Source organism: Panthera leo, chromosome F3 (assembly GCF_018350215.1).
Source record: "Panthera leo isolate Ple1 chromosome F3, P.leo_Ple1_pat1.1, whole genome shotgun sequence".
Classification (NCBI taxonomy): Eukaryota; Metazoa; Chordata; class Mammalia; order Carnivora; family Felidae; genus Panthera; species Panthera leo.
This window is the reverse complement of record NC_056696.1, coordinates 22,818,235-22,837,540: the sequence shown is the minus strand read 5'-3', so window position 1 is coordinate 22,837,540 and position 19,306 is coordinate 22,818,235. Positions and strand designations below refer to the sequence as shown.

Below are 19,306 nucleotides of genomic sequence, written 5' to 3'. Positions count from 1 at the left end.
GAAATGTTCTTTGAGTAATTTTTCTCAACTTCAAAAATGCAGATATTTTCCCATACAAATGATATTCCTTTGTAAAACATTCATGGTGGATAGGGACTTATTTGAACATATGTTCTTGCTTTCATTAATGTGTCATCCAACTAATTAGGCTAGCCAGCTGATTTAGGCACTTTGAACCAAAAGTTTGATATATGTTTACAGATTAACATATGACATAAGTAGTCTCAAAGCAAAATTAAAATTTTAAATCTGAATAAAATGCTCTTCCTTAAGGTTTCAAAATGGTGGCTTGAATTTGTATTCATTAATTATCTATAGCAAGACTTGGCAAACCTTTTTTATAAAGGGCAAGATAGTAAATATTTTAGGTTTTGCAGACCATGAGACAAAGTCAAAGATACTATGTAGGTATTTATATATCAAGATAGAAATAAATTTCTACTAATTATCTATTGATAAAATTCTTTTTTTGAATAATTTTTAAAATTATAAAATTTTTTGTCATACAAGTCTACAGATTGGATTAATGGAATTCTTTGGAGGGAAGGGGTAATATTTTAAGTGGAGGTCAAAATTAGTGATCCCTCTCACTAAAATCGATTGCAAATGTTCATGTTAATGTCAATGTTGTTCTATAATGAGATTTTATGTATTTCCTCTTGGAAAATGTTTTTGCATGTAGACATACTGTCAAATACTGACATCAGTTCACAAACATATTATTTTAAATGACCATACTCATTGTTTGGAAAGCATTTATAGAATTCTCTTATATTCTTTTGATAATTGACTTCTAGCATGCTGTATCGCAGACTGAATAATTAAAGGTTCATTCTCAGAGATAAATGAAGTTTGAACATGGAAATTTCCTTTGTATTTTTATCAAGGTCTAACAGACATTGCTGAAACTGAAATTTGAGCTCAGAAAATATATCCAGGGCAAATTTGTAGGGCAATGGAGATCTCAGTTTTGTTTGACAGCATGGGAAATGTATAAATGTCGCTTGACATAATTGTGATTCAGACAGAATGACTACCATAGTATAAGTTTTGCACTTAAGTGCTGTTTTGATCTGGTAATTTTAGGTTGAATTCATTAAGAAACATTAGCAAATTTGTAGCAAAAACCAATTTCCAAAATCAGTCAACAGTATTCAGTAATAGTGTTCGAGGACAGTTCTTTTCATTCAGAAAAAATAGTCTCAGCACTGAGCTCAAAAAATTAAAATATAAGTTTAGCACCATTAAGGCGCTGAACTGCTCAATGGTAGACAAGTCTTTATATTCAGCTTCTACTTATAACAAAAAATTCATGGAACTGATGATGTTTAAGTCCATAAGAGCAAATAAAATATACCATTGACACTTCTGATTCCAGAACATATGAATATTTTACACAGAGTGCTTGCTGGTAAGTAACACAAGGAATACAGACTTTTAAAACCTTGTATTTTAATAAGCTTTATAAATTTGTCTAAGCCTTTTCCTGCTACCATCAGTTGTACCATATCTTAGCAGATTCCACTTCAGGTTGGAGTTAGTGGGGTTTTTTGGTTTTTTTTTTAAGACTTCTTTGAAAATATTTTTTGTCTGTAGTTGTTCCATGCAGACTATTCTTAGAGACTAATTCTTAGTTTCTTCAGACTTGGCATTGACTCCTCAAACCAAAAGCAGTATCAGTAACATCTGTAAGTTTGCCAAGAGCCAAGAATACTGTTCAGAAAAGTTGCGTTTAAAAAAGAATTAACTATCAACGTTGCTCCCAGTGGTCTCATGTCTTCCAGCAATTATTGTCATGCAGAGGCTAATAATCTCAAACAGCGATTTAAGATTTCTGTGGACACATTTCTGTGACTACTGACTGTGATCATCCCTGATTTTAATTAAATCACTGTTGGTAAATGGCTTTTCTTGCTTGGCTAACATATGAACCACTCAGAAACTTTTTTTTTGGTTGTAGCCTCATTTTGACTTTTTATTTTTGAGAAGAAATTCTGTTATTATGAGTCAGTCCATTTTACATTTTATGATTTATCCAACTGTTGTTTTCCTTTGAATTGGAAATAACATGATGAGTCTAGTGTGTTAGTGTGTATTGTAATCTTTCAAAACAGCAATAGTATTATTACAAAATAAATGATGCTTTGCCATTCATTTATAACAAAATAATCCTGTGTTGTGCTTTAAAAAGGTGTTTTAAAATCCACTTTTCTCTTTCTTGTTTTGACATGAGAAGTATGCACTGAGAATAAAAATAAAATAAAATATCATGCCATGGTGATATGCACGGCAATTTGAAATGCTGTTGAGTTATAACTGTGTCACTTAAATTGATGGTAAGCTCAGCAGGAGTGAGAAACAATGAGAACACCGTATTTGCTATTTTTTGCAACTACCTGACTCAGTTATTAGAGGGAGAAAGTAACCATAGACAATATGTAAACAAATCAGTGGGACTATATACCAATAAAACTTTATTTACGGACACTGAAGTTTGAATTTCATATAATTTTTACATGTCACAAAGTAATATTAGTATTATTTTGATTTTTTCCCAACCATTTAAAAATCTAAAAATGTATTCTTAGCTTAGCATCTCCATGCCTCACCTATGAACCATAGTTGGCTTCCTTGAGCTGTATATTAAACTACGTTATAGGAAAATTATCCTACCACCAGGTGTACTTCACACTGTAGTAGATATTTCCTTAAATTATGTGTGACAAAAAAGAAATGTGTATATGAATGTTTGTCACTGTGAGCTAGTTCTGAGAACGATTATCAGAAAATATTATGGTACTCTATTCACATCCAGCTCTTGTTTTCTAATATCTTTTTCCACTTAAAGGAACCAAGGCTTCTCAGAAAAATGGTTAATTCTAGGGCTGGGGCAGGGAATATACAAGATGAGCCTACAGCATGTAGTAGAGCCAGAAGGTAAAAAAGTACTAAAATAGTAGCATGGCGTGAATATGCCAAAGGAACATAGGAGCCAAATGAAATGGTTCCCAGTGGTCAAAACTGGATTGATTTGAACAACAAATTAAACCATGTAGTATTTAGATTATAACCCAAAGTATAAAATAAGTTTCCATGAATTCATGTTGATATAAATAAATTGTTGAATAAGTGAATAAATTGGGGACGAGAAACAAAATTATATAGGATAACTCCAAAAAAATTAGGTAGGTGTTCTCCCCTCAAGAAAATAGAACCTAACTCCCCACCCCATATGTATGGGCTGAAAAGAGTGATCCCTTTCCCCAAAAAGGGGGAAAGGAGAGTAACTTTATAAAGGAGAAACCTAGCAAAAGCTACCACAACCAGATTATTAAGGTTAACATCATCAGTGATAAGTCATGCTGATGATTTGTACCTTTGATATGATCTGATGAGGAGGGTGTTTTACCTCCATGATCTTCCTCCTGAAACCTATAACCTTAGTCCAACTGTAAGAAAAGCATTCTAGAATATACCCTATTCTAAAATAAAAGTTTCATAAAATAATATTAAGGTACTCCCAGTTCAGGCACATGCCATTTGATTTCTTTTAACTTGTTGCAGTTTGTAGCACAAGCCTGGAATGACCAGAGTCAAAAGATGTAGCAGGATTGAGCCACTTGAGTCGTTTTTCCAACTCACACAGAGTTCTCATGTGGTGTGAGGCCAGGAATGTGGTTGCTAAATTACGGAAGATGTACATGTAGCTGGTTAGATGAGTATAGTTGAGTGAATGAACTCTTGGCAGCTAAAAAAAAAAAAGGCAACAACAACGAAACAAAAACCTGTAAGAAGCAAAAGTTGGAAGATTCCGCAGCTCTTCCCAGTAACTGGTTCTGAAGGCACTTAGACCTTTAGTATTTTGTGGGGAGAAGGCATGCAGTTGTACAGGATGTGACATTTCCTGGTCCCTTGGCTTCATTTCAAATGTATCATATCCACTTTAAGTGGGGTTTTATTTTGTTTCCCTTTGTTTGTTCAACATAACTTTCTTAGTTATGTAATGAAGGAGACAGACATGTATATCATTTCTATGGTCAAACTAGTTATGTAACGATCTATTGGACTTAAATGAACCCCTGAAATGAACCCTGTGACTTTCTGCTCTTACTGAAATCAAAACCCAAGAGGAAGGTGATAAAGATTGAGAAGACAGGCAGTTGACTATCAGTAGATAAATCATTGAGTTCCTAATTGTCTTTAATTCACATCTACTTTAAATGCATTCTTTAAACACCTACAGTATTTAAGAGTCTGGTACAGATGCTAAAGCTAAAGCTAAGCTAAAAGACTTGTTTCTTTTCTGCAATCCTTTGTAGTACCACCTAGTATTAAAGGAGGGAATGTCACCACAGAAATATCAGCACTGATCAACAGCATAATTAAACTGGAATGTGAAACTCGGGGACTTCCAATGCCTGCTATTACTTGGTATAAGGACGGCCAGCCAGTCATATCCAGCTCACAAGCCCTTTATATTGATAAAGGACGATTTCTTCATATCCCTCGAGCACAGGTTTCTGATTCAGCAACATACACGTGTCATGTCACCAATGTTGCTGGAACTGCTGAAAAATCATTCCATGTGGATGTCTATGGTAAGGAAAAAATATGTGCTGTAATCATATGCCTTTCTGTCTATACTTTCAAATATGCCAACATCGAATTCATTCACTAATAAAGTCCTGGTGGGTTTGGTCATTTTCAATATGCATGGATAGAAATGGGAAGAATTTGTCCCATGACTTGGAAAAAATATTTTAAAAAGATACAGTTAACAAGAGGCGGTCCATTCATTTGCCCAACCATTTGTCCATGGCACATGGAGCATCTAGACCATTTGGTTTTTATGGACGAGGTAAAGTTGTTTTCAGGACTAAGAACATTCTCTGCTGCTATCTACCCTTTGTAAGCGAGACGTAGTACAGAGTATCCCACAATATTGACAGTAGTTGCAGATCAGCTAACCCAAGAAATTCTTTCCTTAACAGCTTAGAAGGAGACAGACATGTATATCGTTTCTATGGTCAAACTACATGAAAACAAAATCTCCTGTATTCAACTGGGATTTCGAAGATGCCTGAAATGTTACTTTTTTCTACCTAGTTCCTCCAATGATTGAAGGTGACTTGGCTGTGCCTCTGAGTAAGCAAGTGATTATTGCTCATTCACTGACACTAGAGTGTAAAGCTACTGGCAACCCTCCTCCAGTTCTCACCTGGTTAAAAGATGGCGTACCTGTGAAAACCAGTGACAACATCCGTACAGAAGCTGGTGGGAAGAAACTAGAAATCTTGAGTACCCTAGAAGCCGACCGGGGACAGTATGTATGTGTGGCTACCAGTGTGGCAGGAGAAAAGGAAATCAAATACGAAGTTGATGTCTTAGGTAAATAAGGATGCCACAATCTGGATTCCAGATTCATAGCAAAACCTGACCATGTTATTAAATGTTTTTTGGTCATGGAATCATAAAATGATGTTACAGAAGGTTCAGTTATCTGTTCAACTCTGGACCTGCACATTATTGAGTGGTGGATTTATCACCAGACCCAAGATCTAAGAACCCACGCAAATCTTCCACTGATTTTGACAGGCACACTTTGTATTTGTAAGTGCATTGATGCATTTTACATCTATGACAATATCTGATTGCAGTGAGTGATAACGTGGTCCCCTGTCATGAGCGCTATGCTAGACAACAGGAAACTTTGTCTCTGGGCTTTGGGAAGTCACCTTGCAACCTTTTTAGTCTCTGTTTTTTTATAAATTAAAGACTTTTGAACAGAGGCCCAATATTTGAGGTTCATTTCTCTTATTATTATGAAAATAAGCAAAATAAACTATGAACTAGCTTTATATTCAGATGGCATCAGCAGCACCTACGTGGTAGATTAATTGAGAAAAATCCACAGTATGCCAAAAATACATTCCCTGATCCTGGCAAGTATGTATGGTAAAATTTATTTTATATTTCAAATCCCCTTGGTGTATCAAATCCCTATGATACTTGTCAACCTTCTAAACTGCAACTTAGTACTGCTTAAAAGGATAGTATATTTTTTCTTGTGTACGTTTCTTTGTATGCTACATCTCTGTTGTTTTCTAGTGCCACCAGCTATAGATGGAGGAGATGAGACATCTTACTTCATTGTGATGGTTAATAACTTACTGGAGCTAGATTGTCAAGTGACAGGCTCTCCCACACCAACTATCATGTAAGGGTTTTGGTATGTCTTCTAAATACCTCCCACTTCTTTATTTGCGTGTTTTAGAGCTATCTTGAAAGAAGTCCTGTGTCATTAAAAGGCGGCCATATAAAATTATATTCATTATGCTCCTCTTTTAAAAGACATACTCTGTATACAAAGGCGGCTTTTACTTTATAATAACAGGGCGCCTAAATCTGCTCAATTAGACGAATTCCATTTATGCTCTGAGAAATTACATTTTCAGTTTATAGAGAGACTAGTAAGCAGTATCTGTCAGATCTTCCTGAGGAACTGAAATGTTTAATGAATGATTAAATAAAAAGTAATGTACTGGACATATTAGGGAAATAGAGGAAGTTACCATGCATATGTGTTTACCAATTTTTTTTCTTATTTCTTCATTCACAAAGCATTTGTGAATACCTAACCTTTCGTTTCCAAGGTGCAGGATATGCAAAGGAGCAGTTAGTCAACTAAGAGAATAACATATGTTCACATATGATTATAAAGTAAAATGGAAAGTGATAACTCATAAGAAATGAAAAAATACATAATGCTATGTGGTTTCAGTCTTTTATTTTACAGATGCTTTAGGAATGTATTCACATTGCTGGTTAATATTATTTAAACATCTGAAGTGAATAATATTTAGGGGCATTTGCCTCTTTCTGTTCCTTAACATTAATAGAAAAATGAAGAAAACACATAGCTACTGGGGCTCCAACAATATGCCAACTTCTGTGTTAGGCCAGCTTTACTTTTTTCTTTTCCCCATTATAGTTCACTTTATAGAATGGGCAAATAGAGAATTCGGCAAATACAGTTGAGAATTTATATATCTATGTATGTACAGAGACATTTTAATATATAAATGGTACGGGGCACCTGGGTGGCTCAGTCGGTTAAGCGTCCGACTTCGGCTCAGGTCACGATCTCGCGGTTCGTGGGTTCGAGCCCCGCATCGGGCTCTGTGTTGACAGCTCAGAGCCTGAAGCCTGTTTCAGATTCTGTGTCTCCCTCTCTCTCTGACCCTCCCCCGTTCATGCTCTGTCTCTCTCTGTCTCAAAAATAAATAAACGTTAAAAAAAAAATTTTTTAATATATAAATGGTTCTAGTTCCTCCGAGATACACACACACACACACACACACACACACACACACACACACCTCTAGAACTTAGTTTTTAAAATATATCTCCAGACTTCTTTTTGCCTTGTTTCTATAGGTGGCTAAAGGATGGCCAGCTAATTGATGAAAGGGATGGATTCAGGATTTTGCTAAATGGACGCAAATTGGTTATTGCCCAGGCTCAGGTGTCAGATACGGGCCTTTATCGCTGCGTGGCAACAAACATTGCTGGCGACCACAAGAAGGAATTTGAAGTTACTGTTCATGGTACGCTGAAGAAGAGACCAGAGCATTACATTTAAAATTAGCTTATGCACTGGGTCATTATTTAATTCAGATGGTAGCTCAGTAATCTGGATAAATCTTGAGTTGTGGAAAGTAATATGAAGTATGTGAATTTGAGTTAAGTTGTATGGCAGATTGGAAGGCACTTTACTAACACAGAGACTTAACCAAGAGACCTGTGTAAATGAATATACAGAATTCAAATGTTCGTGTGATTCTGCATAGAATGCCAGGGTCTGAGGAATGAGGCCAAATAAGATAGAATAGGCAGGCAGCAAGTTCTAAGTAAAGGGATTGTGTCCGCTCTCCAGAGTTTAGTCAAAACAGGAGGGAGTGTGAATAAAGTCATTTCCAAAATAGAAGGTAAGGGTGTTCTGCAGGATCCAGGGTACGTAAAATATTCACAGAACTAGCACAGAAGGATCAGAACCATTAGTGTAATGATGAGGCAACCCTCTGCCAGGGTATTATATGTCTCACTTGTCTGCAGATGTTGGGAAAGGAGAGACTGCAATGGGAGACTGGAGAGCCATTTGGAACCCTCAGTAGAGGTTTCTATGAACATCAACATTTTTCCCTCTGTCCATGCAGACGTTTTTACTGCCTTTCCAATCCTGGGATGAAACATAGCTAACTCTGTTTCTCAGTCTCAGTTCCAATTCTGGCAGCTTAAATCAAGTTACCATTCTGTATTCAATAGTCTTACTGGGGTCAGAGTCTTGCGGTAATAAATACAGGTACGGGAAACCCACCCTGATTTAATGAGGTAGTTCTAGAGAAAGGGAGGATCATAATAGATTGGGAAAACACACCAAAAGGTGTAAGCCAAACATACATGCTGATTACAGTTGCTGTAAATATATTTTACTTATTCTTTGAAGAATAGAAATCCACAGTTAAGAAATAGGTCATCTAAAATTGCTGAAGACTAAATTAAATGCATGAGATAAAGTTATTTCATTGTTTGTTAAAATAGGAATTTCCCCTTTTCTAAATTTTAAAGTTTCAGGTTCTTACATCCGGATTTTTAAGTATTTGACTCCACTGATTATGGTTTTTGTTCCCTCCCTCCCTCCCGCTGTCCTTCCTTCCATCCATCCTTCCCTCCCTCACTTCCTCCCTTCCCCTGTTCTGTTCTTGCTTTCCTTTCCTTTCCTTTCCTTTCCTTTCCTTTCCTTTCCTTTCCTTCCTTGAATCTAGTACCTCCAACGATCAAATCCCCAGATCTTTCTGAGAGAGCCATAGTGAAATACAAGCCTATCACTTTGCAGTGCATTGCCAATGGCATTCCAAATCCATCTATTACGTGGTTAAAAGATGGCCAACCTGTGAACACTGCCCAGGGAAATCTCAAAGTAAGTATCAATATTGCTTAGCCCAAAATGTGAAACCTACCTAGATCTTCTCAGAGCTATCACATTCTTCTTTCCTAATTGTAGATTTTCCTGTTGGACAGACTATGGAAAATTTACTAAAACAGTATGTGTTTTCCTTATAGTTTTTAGAATTTAACTTAATATTTTGATTTGAAGAATGAAATTAATTAAAGACTAATAATCATAATGATACTGATTTTAACTTATTGGTTGGTATTTTTATTGTTTTGATGCATGCCTCTTTTAAGTATTGAAAAAATGATGTTTCATGGATGAATGAACAGTGTTCATCCATATTGACTCAGAGTATCCCCAATGTGTTTATCATATACTAAGATTGAGGTAAAATCATATTTACATAAACCTAAGTGAAATAAGTCTTGAAAAAAAATACTTTAGTTTATAAGCTTCCAGAGGACAGAGACGCTGTCTGAATAAATTCATTTCTGTATGCTTCACTCTGAATATAATCTCTGACATAAAACTTTACCTCATTACATATTTTTAAATAAATAAATATATTTCAAACTTAGATAATCTAAACAGTGCATTTAAAAATCTGAATTAATAGATTTTGCTCCTAGGACCAAGTTAATTGACTAATGTGGGCTTGAACTTTGCTTGTAGTGAGTTTGCAGTAATGAGCGATGTGCTGAGTTCTCTTCCGAATAAGAAGTGATGGGTATCTGCTCACTTATTATTCCTATTCCAAGTCCTATGGAATTAATTGTATACATTTGTGCTAGTGAGAGATTCATTATGAAGCCTTAAAGCATACTGCTAGTAAGCAACTGTTTCTCTGGGAGATAGGTGTTTATAACATACATATATAAAACTTTAATTAGAAACTATAAAGAGTAATTTTAAGAGAAAATATGGAGAAGTATGAGAACTGATATTGTGGAAAGGCTTTAGACATGAGGGTAATTCATAGAGAAAGTCTTTGAGCAGAGATCTGAAGAATACATAGGAACTGAATGGGTGACTTAATGGAAGAGAACTGAGTAGGGTGTTTCAGAGAAGATGTGTATGGGCAAGCAACTTAAAATAAAGGAGAGCATGACACCCCCTGAGGACCTGACAGCAAGCCAGGGGACTGAAGAGAGCAAGATGAGGTGGTATGAGAGGAGACCAAAGAGTGGGTAGAAGGCATTTAAGTAATATTAATGGTTTTATTTGTACTTAAATCCATGAGAGATCTTTGAAGAGTTTTAAGAGAGGAGTGACATAATCAAATCTTCACTTTAAATAGTTACCAGACCCCTATAAGATAATGAGTTGAAGGAGTTAAAAGTAGACATGTGGGCAAGGGTGGTCCAAGACAGCAGTACAGGAAGATCCTGAACTCACCTCTTCCTACAGACACCAAATCTCCTGCCACGTACGGAACACTTGCTCTGAAAAAGATCTGAAAACTAGCTGAACAGTTCTTCTATGACAAAGGGTAAAAGGGCAACATCAAGATGGGCAGGAGAGGCAGAGGTGCAGTCTTGCCAAAAACCACACCCCTGGCATGGTGACCCTCAACGGGGAGGGATCTCACAAGTCTGGAGCTTCTCCCTGAGGAGATGGGACTCCTGCCCTATGTCAGGCATTTAAGCCCTTGGGACCTGTACTGGAGAGATGAGCCATAACACATCTGGCTTTGAAAACCATTGGACCTTACATCCGAGAGACCCCAAGGACTGTAGGGATCTGAGATACCTCATGACTCACATGCACACTTACCTGCCCTGGGACCTAGTGTAAAAGTTTAAAAAGTACCTAGACTCTATGTGAAGGATATTCATTTGCTAATTTCTTTTTAAACGTTTATTTTATTTTGAGGCAAGGGGAGGGGCAGATAGAGAGATAGAGACAGAGAATCTCAAGCAGGCTCCACGCTGTCAGAGCAGAGCCTGATGCAGGGCTCTGTCTCGTGAACCATGGGATCATGACCTGAGCGGAAATGAAGAGTCAGATGCTTAACCCACTGAGCCCCCCAGGCGCCCCTTTATTTGCTAATTTTAAAGCATCTGCCAGAGGGGCAGGGACCAGTAGGGACTTTCTCCAGGGACAGAGGTCCTGGGAGGCACCAGTTTTGCATTCTTCCTCTACCTTGCTAGCAAAAGCAGATGTGCACAGACACAGCAATCTCCCACTGCCTTGCTGCAGTGGAACCTGTGCTCTGCCCCCAGCACTCTTTCCATGCCTTGCTAAAGCTGCAGGCATGCCCCACCTCAAGTACTCTCCCACTGCCTCACTAAAGTTGACAGGCAAGCACAGTCCACACAGGAGATACCCCTTGAATGCCTGGACCTAGTGGCCAGAGGAGCTTGTGTGCCAGGGCCTATGAGACTGTAACAATAATCAGAAAAACAGTTCTTGGCAGGCTACCCCACCCAAGGCATTGCACAGACAGTAAACTGGAATATACTCCTAGTCTGCTGGTGAAAAAGGCCCACCACTGGTCCTCAAGCTTCAACCTGAGGGATGGGCTTCAGGTTTGCCATCCATATAGAGACTCTGAAGGCATTCCCAGGGAACATAGGCAGGGAGACACCACCTATGTGTCCTCCCTTGGCCTTGCTATATATAGCTCACTCCCAGAAAGAAGCATATACTCACATCTGAAGCCCCAAATTTTGCAATTTGTCACCCGGGGCCACCTCCAGATCCCCTGGTCTTAAGGCCAGCAGGGATTACAATTGCAGTGCCGTTTGTATACTTTAAAAGCTGCTGCCTGAGGATCTGGCTTCCAGTCAGCCTGAAGCCAGGTACTGACTAAGATCTCTCTCTCTCTGGAGCACTGACAGGTCTTGAAACACTCTTAACAACTGAGACCTATCAAGAGTAAATCAGGCTACTTAGTCACAAAGTGTGAGAGACAACCAAGAGCTAAGGCAAGGTTGAATGATGAGGTTAATCTAGACAAGGCCACTCTTTTAACAGTGGGAAGATAGCCATTTTGCCTAATACATAGAAATTAACACAGAGACTCAAGCAAAATGAGGAAATGGAAGAGTATGTCTCAAAAGGAAGAACAAAACAAAACCTCAGGAAAAAAAAAAAAAGATCTTAATGAAATGGAGGTATGTAATCTACCTGATAAAGAGTTCAAAGTAATGGTCACAAAGATGCTTACTGACCTCAGGAGAAGAATGGATGAACACAGTGACAACTTCAACAAAACATAGGAAATATAAGAAAGTACCAAATAGAATCACAGAGCTGAAAAATAATAATTGAACTGAAAAATACACTAGGGGGGTTCAACAGCTGCTTAGATGAAGCAGAGGGACAAAGCAGTGAGCTGCAAGACAGGGCAGTGGGATTCACCCAAACAGAAAAGCAAAAAGAAAAAAGAATTTCTAAGAAATGAAGATAGCTAAAGGGACTATGGGGCAACATCGAATGGAATAGCGTTCACATTACATGGGCTTCAGAAGGGGAAAAGAGAGAGAAAGGGGGCACATTTCAAGAAGTAATGGATGAAAACCTCTCTAAGCTGGGGAAGAATACAGACATCCAGGTCCAGGAAGCACAGAGAGTTCTAAATAAGATGAATTGAAAGAAATCCACATGAAGAGATATTATAATTAAAATGTAAAAAGTTAAAGATAAAAAGAAAACCTTAAAAATAGCAAGAAAAAAGCAATTTGTTAGGTACAATGGACCTGCCCCACCTGCCCCCCCCCCCTTCCCCTATAAGACTATGATTTTTCAGCAGAAACCTTGCAGGCTATAAGGGAGTGGTGTGATATATTCAAAGTGCTGAAAGGAAAAAAACTTGCCCTCAAGAATACCCTACCCAGTATATTATTATTCAGCATTGAAGGAGAGTAAAGAGATTTTTAGACAAGCAAGAGGTAAAAGAATTTATCACACTAAAGTGGCCCTTCCAAAAAAGAAAAAAATGTTAAAGGGATTTTAAGCTGGAAAGAAAAAGCACTAACTAGTAACAAGAAAACATGCAAAAGTAAAAATGCCACTGGTAATCTAAATATATAGTAAAGGTAGTGGGTTAATTACTTATAGGGCCAGTATTAAGATTAAAAAGCAAAAGTAAAATTAACTGTAACCACAACAAACAGTTAAGGGAGACACAAAATAAAAGAATGTAAAATGTGACATCAAAAACATAAAACACTTGGAGGGGGGGGATGTAGATACGTAAAATTTTAGAATGCATTCAAACTTAAGTTGCCATCAATTTATTTTTTTTTTAAATGTCTACTTATTTATTTTGAGAAAGATAGAAACAGCACAAACTGGGGAGGGGCAGAGAGAGAGGGAGACAAAATCCCAAGCAGCCTTTGTGCTGTCAGCACAGAGACCAACACAGGGCTCAGTCTCAAAAAGTGTGAGATCGTGACCTAAACCGAAACCAAGAGTCAGATGCTTAACTGTCTGAGCCACCCAGGTGCCCCAGCTATCAATTTAAAATAGACTATTGTATAATAGGTTGTTATACGTGAGCCTCATGGTAATTACAAAGCAAAAACTTATAGTAGGTACACAAAAGATAATGAGAAAGTAATCTAAACATAACACTAAACAAAGTCATCAAACCACAAGGGAAGAAAGCAAGAGAAGAGGAAAGAACAGAGAGGAACTACAAAAACAGCCAGGAAGCAATTAACAACTTGGCAATAAGTACATTCCTATCAACAATTTATTGGGTGGGGGTGGGGAAGGGACAGGTCGTTTCCTTGTTTTAAAAAATTAAATTAAAATTAATTTTTTGCTGAAGATATAAAATGTTACATTAGTTTCAGAGGTACAACATAGTTGAACACTGTAGTGATTAAAAAATTCTGTACATTATACTATGTTCACCACAAGTGTAGCAATCATCTGTCACCATACAATGCTATTATAATGCCATTGGCTATATTCCCTATTCAATAATTACTTTAAATGTAAATGGACTAAATTCTCCAATCAAAAATATACAGTGTCTAAATGGATTAAAAAAAAACAACAAGATTCATCTATATGCTGCCTACAAAAGACTTAGTTCAGATGTAAGGACACAAACAAACTGAAAGTGAAGAGATGGTAAAACATATTCCATGCAAATGGAAATGATAACTAGGCTTGTAAAGTTATACTTGTATCAGACAAAATAGACTTTAAAGCAAAAACTATTAAAAAAAGAGACAAAGGACATTACATAATGATAAAGGCCATTACATAATCATTTCATAATGATCCATCAAGAAGGTGTAACATTTATATTTATATATATATATATATATATATATATATATATATATATATGTACACCCAACATAGAAGCACAAAAGTATACAAAGAAAATATTAAGAGACCTACACGGAGAGATTAACAGCAATACAATAATAACAAGGGACTTTAATATCCCACTTAAATCAATGAATAGATCATCCAGAAAAAAGACAATAAAGTATAAATCAGTATAAATAAAGCAGTATTAAGCAACACATTAGATCAGGTTCACTTAATAAATATGTACAGAATATTCTATCCTAAAGCAGCAGAATACACATTCTTCTTAAATGCATATGAAACATTCTCCAGGATAGATCACCTGTTAGGCCACAAAACATGTGTCAATAAATTTAAGAAGATTGAAATCATATCAAGAATAGTTTCTGACCACAATGGTATGAAGCTAGAAAAATAATTCCGAGAAAAATACAGGAAAAATAACAAATATGTGGATATTAAGCAACATGAACAATAATTTCATCAACAAAATATCAAAGGGGAAATTAAAAAATAAAATACCTAAGACAAATGAAAATCGAAATACAATGTACCAAAATCAATAGGCTGCAGCAAAAGCCATTCTAAGAGGGGAGTTTATAGAGATACAGACTTACCTCAATAAACAAGAAAAATCTCAAATAAGAAATCTAACTTTTCACTTAAAGGAACTAGAAAAAGAACAAACAAAGCCTAACGTTAGTTGAAGGAAGGAAATAATAGAGCAGAAATAAGTGAAATGGGGACAAAAAAGAAAAAAAGAGACTAATGAAATTAAGAGTTCTTTGAAAAGACAAAGCTGACAAAATTAGCTAGATTCACCAAAAACAGTACAGAAATGGTTCAAATAAATAAAATCAGAGGTAAAAAAGGAGAGTGTACAACTGATACCACAGAAATACAAAGGATCATAACAGGCTACTATGAACAGTTACATGACCAACAAATTGGACAACCTAGAAGGAAGAATAAATTCCTAGAATACAGTCTTTGAAGACTAAATCAAGAATACGAAATCTGAATAGACCAATCACTAGTAAAGAGACTGAGTCAGTAATCAAAAAAACTATCAGGTCACCTGGGTGGCTCCGTTGGTTAAAGTCCGACTCTTGATTTCAGCTTAGGTCATGCTCTCATGGTTTGTGGATTCGAGTCCTGCATTAGACTCTGCTCGCAGTGCAGAGCCTGCTTGGGATTCTATGTCTCTCTCTCTCTCTGTCTCTCCCCAGCTCTCCCCCTGCTCAAAAATAAATAAATAAGCATTAAAAACAAAAAAAGAAAAACTATGAACAAACAAAATTCCAGGACCCGATTGCTTCACTGGTGAATTCTAGAAAACATTCAAAGAAGATTTTGTACTTATCCTTCTCTAACTCTTCCAAAAACTTGAAGAAAAGGGAACACTTCCAAATTTATTTTTTGAGGGCAGCTTTACCCTGATACTAAAACTAGACAAGGACACCATAAAAACAAAATAAAACAAACAACAAAAAACCCCGATCAACAACAACAAAATTATAGGCCTATGTCCCTGATGAACATAGATGCAAAAATCCTCAACAAAATATTAGCAAACTAAATTCAACAATACATTACAAGGATCATAAACCATAATTAAGTGGAATTTACTCCAGGATGCAAGGATGTTTCCAACACTCACAAATTAACCAGTGAAATGCACCACATTAACAGATGAAGGATAAAAATCATATGATCATCTCAATAGAAAAAATCATTTGACAAAAGTCAACTTCCATTTATGATGAAAACACTCAACAGAATGGGAATAGAGGAAACATACCTGAACATAATTAAGGCCATATATCATAAGCCCACAGCTTATCATGTTCAGTGGTGAAAAACTGAAAATTTTTTCTCTAAGATCAAGAGCAAGACAAGTATTCCCAGTCTCACCACTTTTATTCAATATAGCATTGGAAGTCCTAGCCAGAACAATTAGTCAAGAAAAAAAAAATAAAAGTCATCCAGATTGAAAAGAAAGAAGTAAAACTGTCACTATTTGCAGACAATATGATTTTATATATATAAAAAATCCTATAGACTTCACCCAAAAACTGTTAGAACTAATAAATGAAGTCAGTAAAGTTGCAGAATACAAAATCAATATATAAAAATTGGTTGCATTTCTATACACTAACATACTATCAGAAAGATAAATCAAGAAAACAATCCCATTTAAAATTGCATAAAAAAAGAAAAAAAGAAATTTTAACAAGGAGGTGACAGTCCTGTGCACTAGAAAATTATAAGACATTGATGAAAAAAATTGAAGACACAAATAAATGGAAAGGTATCCCATGCCCATGAATTGGAATAATTAATCTTGTTATAATGTTCATAATACCCAAAGCAACCTATAGATTCAATGCAATTTCTATCAAAAATTCAATAGCATTTTCCACATAAGTAGAACAAACCTAAAATTTGTATGTAACCACAAAAGATCCCAAGTAGCCAAAATGATCTTGAGAAAGAAAAACAAATCTTGAAGCCTCATACTGTTTTCAAACTATACTACAAAACTATAATAATCAAAAACAGTTTGGTATTGGCATAAAGACAGACACATAAATCAATGGAACAGAATAGAGAGCCTAGAAATAAACCTACACATATATAATTAATTAATTTATGACAAAGGAGGCATAAGAATATACAATGGGGAAAGCATGTTCTCTTCAATAAAGGGCATTGGAAGAACTGGATAGTCACATGCAAAAGAATGAAACCAAAACACTGTCTTACACCATACATAAAAATTAACTCAAAATTGATTAAAAACTTGAATGTAGGTCAAAATGGATGAAGGACCTAAATGTGAGACAGGAAACCATCAAAACCCTAGAGGAGAAAGCAGGAAAAAACCTCTTTGACCTCAGCCACAGCAATTTCTTACTTGACGCATCTCCAAAGGTAAGGGAATTAAAAACAAAAAAGAACTATTGGGACCTTATCAAGATAAAAAGATTCTGCACTGCAAAGGAAACAATCAACAAAACTAAAAGGCAACCTATGGAATGGGAAAAGATATTTGCAAATGACATATTGGATAAAGGGCTAGTATCCAAAATCTACAAAGAACTCACCAAACTCCACACTTGAAAAACAAATAATCCAGTGAAGAAATGGGCAGAAGACATGAATAGACACTTTTCTAAAGAAGACATCCAGATGGCCAACAGATACATGAAAAGATACTCAACATCACTCCTCATCAGGAAAATACAAATCAAAACCATACTGAGATACCACCTTACACCAGTCAGATTGGCTAAAATGAACAAATCAGAGGAGGCTATAGATGCTGGAGAGGATGTGGAGAAATGGGAACCCTCTTGCACTGTTGGTGGGAATGCAAACTGGTGCAGCTGCTTTGGAAAACAATGTGGAGGTTCCTCAAAAAATTAAAAATAGATCTACCCAATGACCCAGGAATAGCACTGCTAGGAATTTACCCAAGGGATACAGGGGTACTGATGCATAGGGGCACTTGTATCCCAATGTTTATAGCAGCACTCTTAACAATAGCTAAATTATGGAAAGAGCCTAAATGTCCATCAACTGACGAATGGATAAAGAAGCTGTAGTTTATATATACAATGGAATACTACTTGGCAATGAGAAAGAATGAAATCTGGCCATTTGTGGATGGAACTGGAGGGTATTATACTACGTGAAGTAAGTCAGGCAGAGAAAGACAGATATTATGTTTTCACTCACATGTGGACCCTGAGAAACTTAACAGAAGACCATGGGGGAAGGAAAGGGGAGAAAAAAGAGAGAAGGAGGCAAACCATAAGAGACTCTTAAATACTGAGAACAAACTGAGGGTTGATGGGGGGTGGGGGAGAAGGGAAAGTGGGTGATGGGCATTGTTGAGGGCACTTGTTGGGATGAGCACTGGGTGTTGTATGGAAACCAATTTGACAATAAGTTATATTTAATATAAAAAAAAAAACTTGAATGTAGGACCTGAAACCACAAAACTCCTAGAAGAAAACGTAGGTAATAAGCTTCCTGACAAGAGTCTTGGCATTGAATTTTTAGATATGACTCCAAAATCAAAGACAGCAAAAGCAAAACTAAACAAGTGGGATCAATTCTAGATCAATCTAAAAAGCTTCTTCACAGGAAAGGAAACCACCAACAAAATTAAAAGGCAGCCTATTAAATGAGAGAAAAAAATGTAAATCATATATCTGTTAAGGGATTAATTTCCAATGTATATAAAGAAGTCAATATAATAGTAAAAAAAAGCAATCTGTTTTAAAAATGGGCATAAGATATAAATAGACATTTTTCCAAAGACATATAGATGTCCAACAGGCACATGACAAAATGTTTAACATCAGTGATTATCAGGGAAATTCAAATCAAAACCATGAGATATCACCTCACACCTGTTTGAAGGCTATTATCAAAACCACGAGATATCACCTCACACCTGTTTGAAGGCTATCAACAAGTGTTGGTGAGGATGTGGAGAAAAGGGAACCCTTTTGCATTGTTAGTGGGAATGTATACTAGTGCAGCCACTATGAAAACAGTAGGGAGAGTCCTCAAAAAATCAAAAATAGAGTTACCACACGATTCAGCAATTCCACTTCTGGGTATTTATCCAGAAAATACAAAAACACTAACTCAAAAAGATATATGCACTCATGTGTTCATTGCAGCAGCATCTACAATAATCAGGACATGGAAACAACTAAAGTGTTCATCAGTAGATGAATGGATAAAGAGGATGTGATAGAGATAGAGATAGAGATAGAGACAGAGATAGAGATAGAGATAGAGATAGAGATAGATTTTGTGTCAACCCAGATGGACCTTGAGGGCATTATATGTGGAATCTAAAAAACGAAAGAGACAAAACAAAGCTCATAGATACACATAGAACAGATTGGTGGTTGCCATAGAGGAAGGAGGTTGAGAGGTGGACAAAATAGGTAAAGGTGGTCAAGGGGAAGGTGGTACAAAGTCCCAGATATTAAGTAAATAATTCATGGGGAAGTGATTACAGCATAGTGACTATACTCAATAATATTGTATTGC

The 19,306-nt window shown here is 36.4% G+C and overlaps 1 protein-coding gene across 1 annotated transcript in view; it reads left to right on the top strand.

The window, feature by feature from the left end:
- HMCN1 (hemicentin 1) overlaps nt 1–19,306 on the top strand; it is a 465,407-nt gene that overhangs the window by 264,318 nt on the left and 181,783 nt on the right. Inside the window, exons 31-35 of the mRNA XM_042924627.1 lie at nt 4,320–4,598; nt 5,107–5,388; nt 6,109–6,217; nt 7,438–7,607; nt 8,826–8,980. Coding sequence (XP_042780561.1) covers nt 4,320–4,598; nt 5,107–5,388; nt 6,109–6,217; nt 7,438–7,607; nt 8,826–8,980 — 995 coding nt within the window. The remainder of the gene's footprint in view (nt 1–4,319; nt 4,599–5,106; nt 5,389–6,108; nt 6,218–7,437; nt 7,608–8,825; nt 8,981–19,306) is intronic.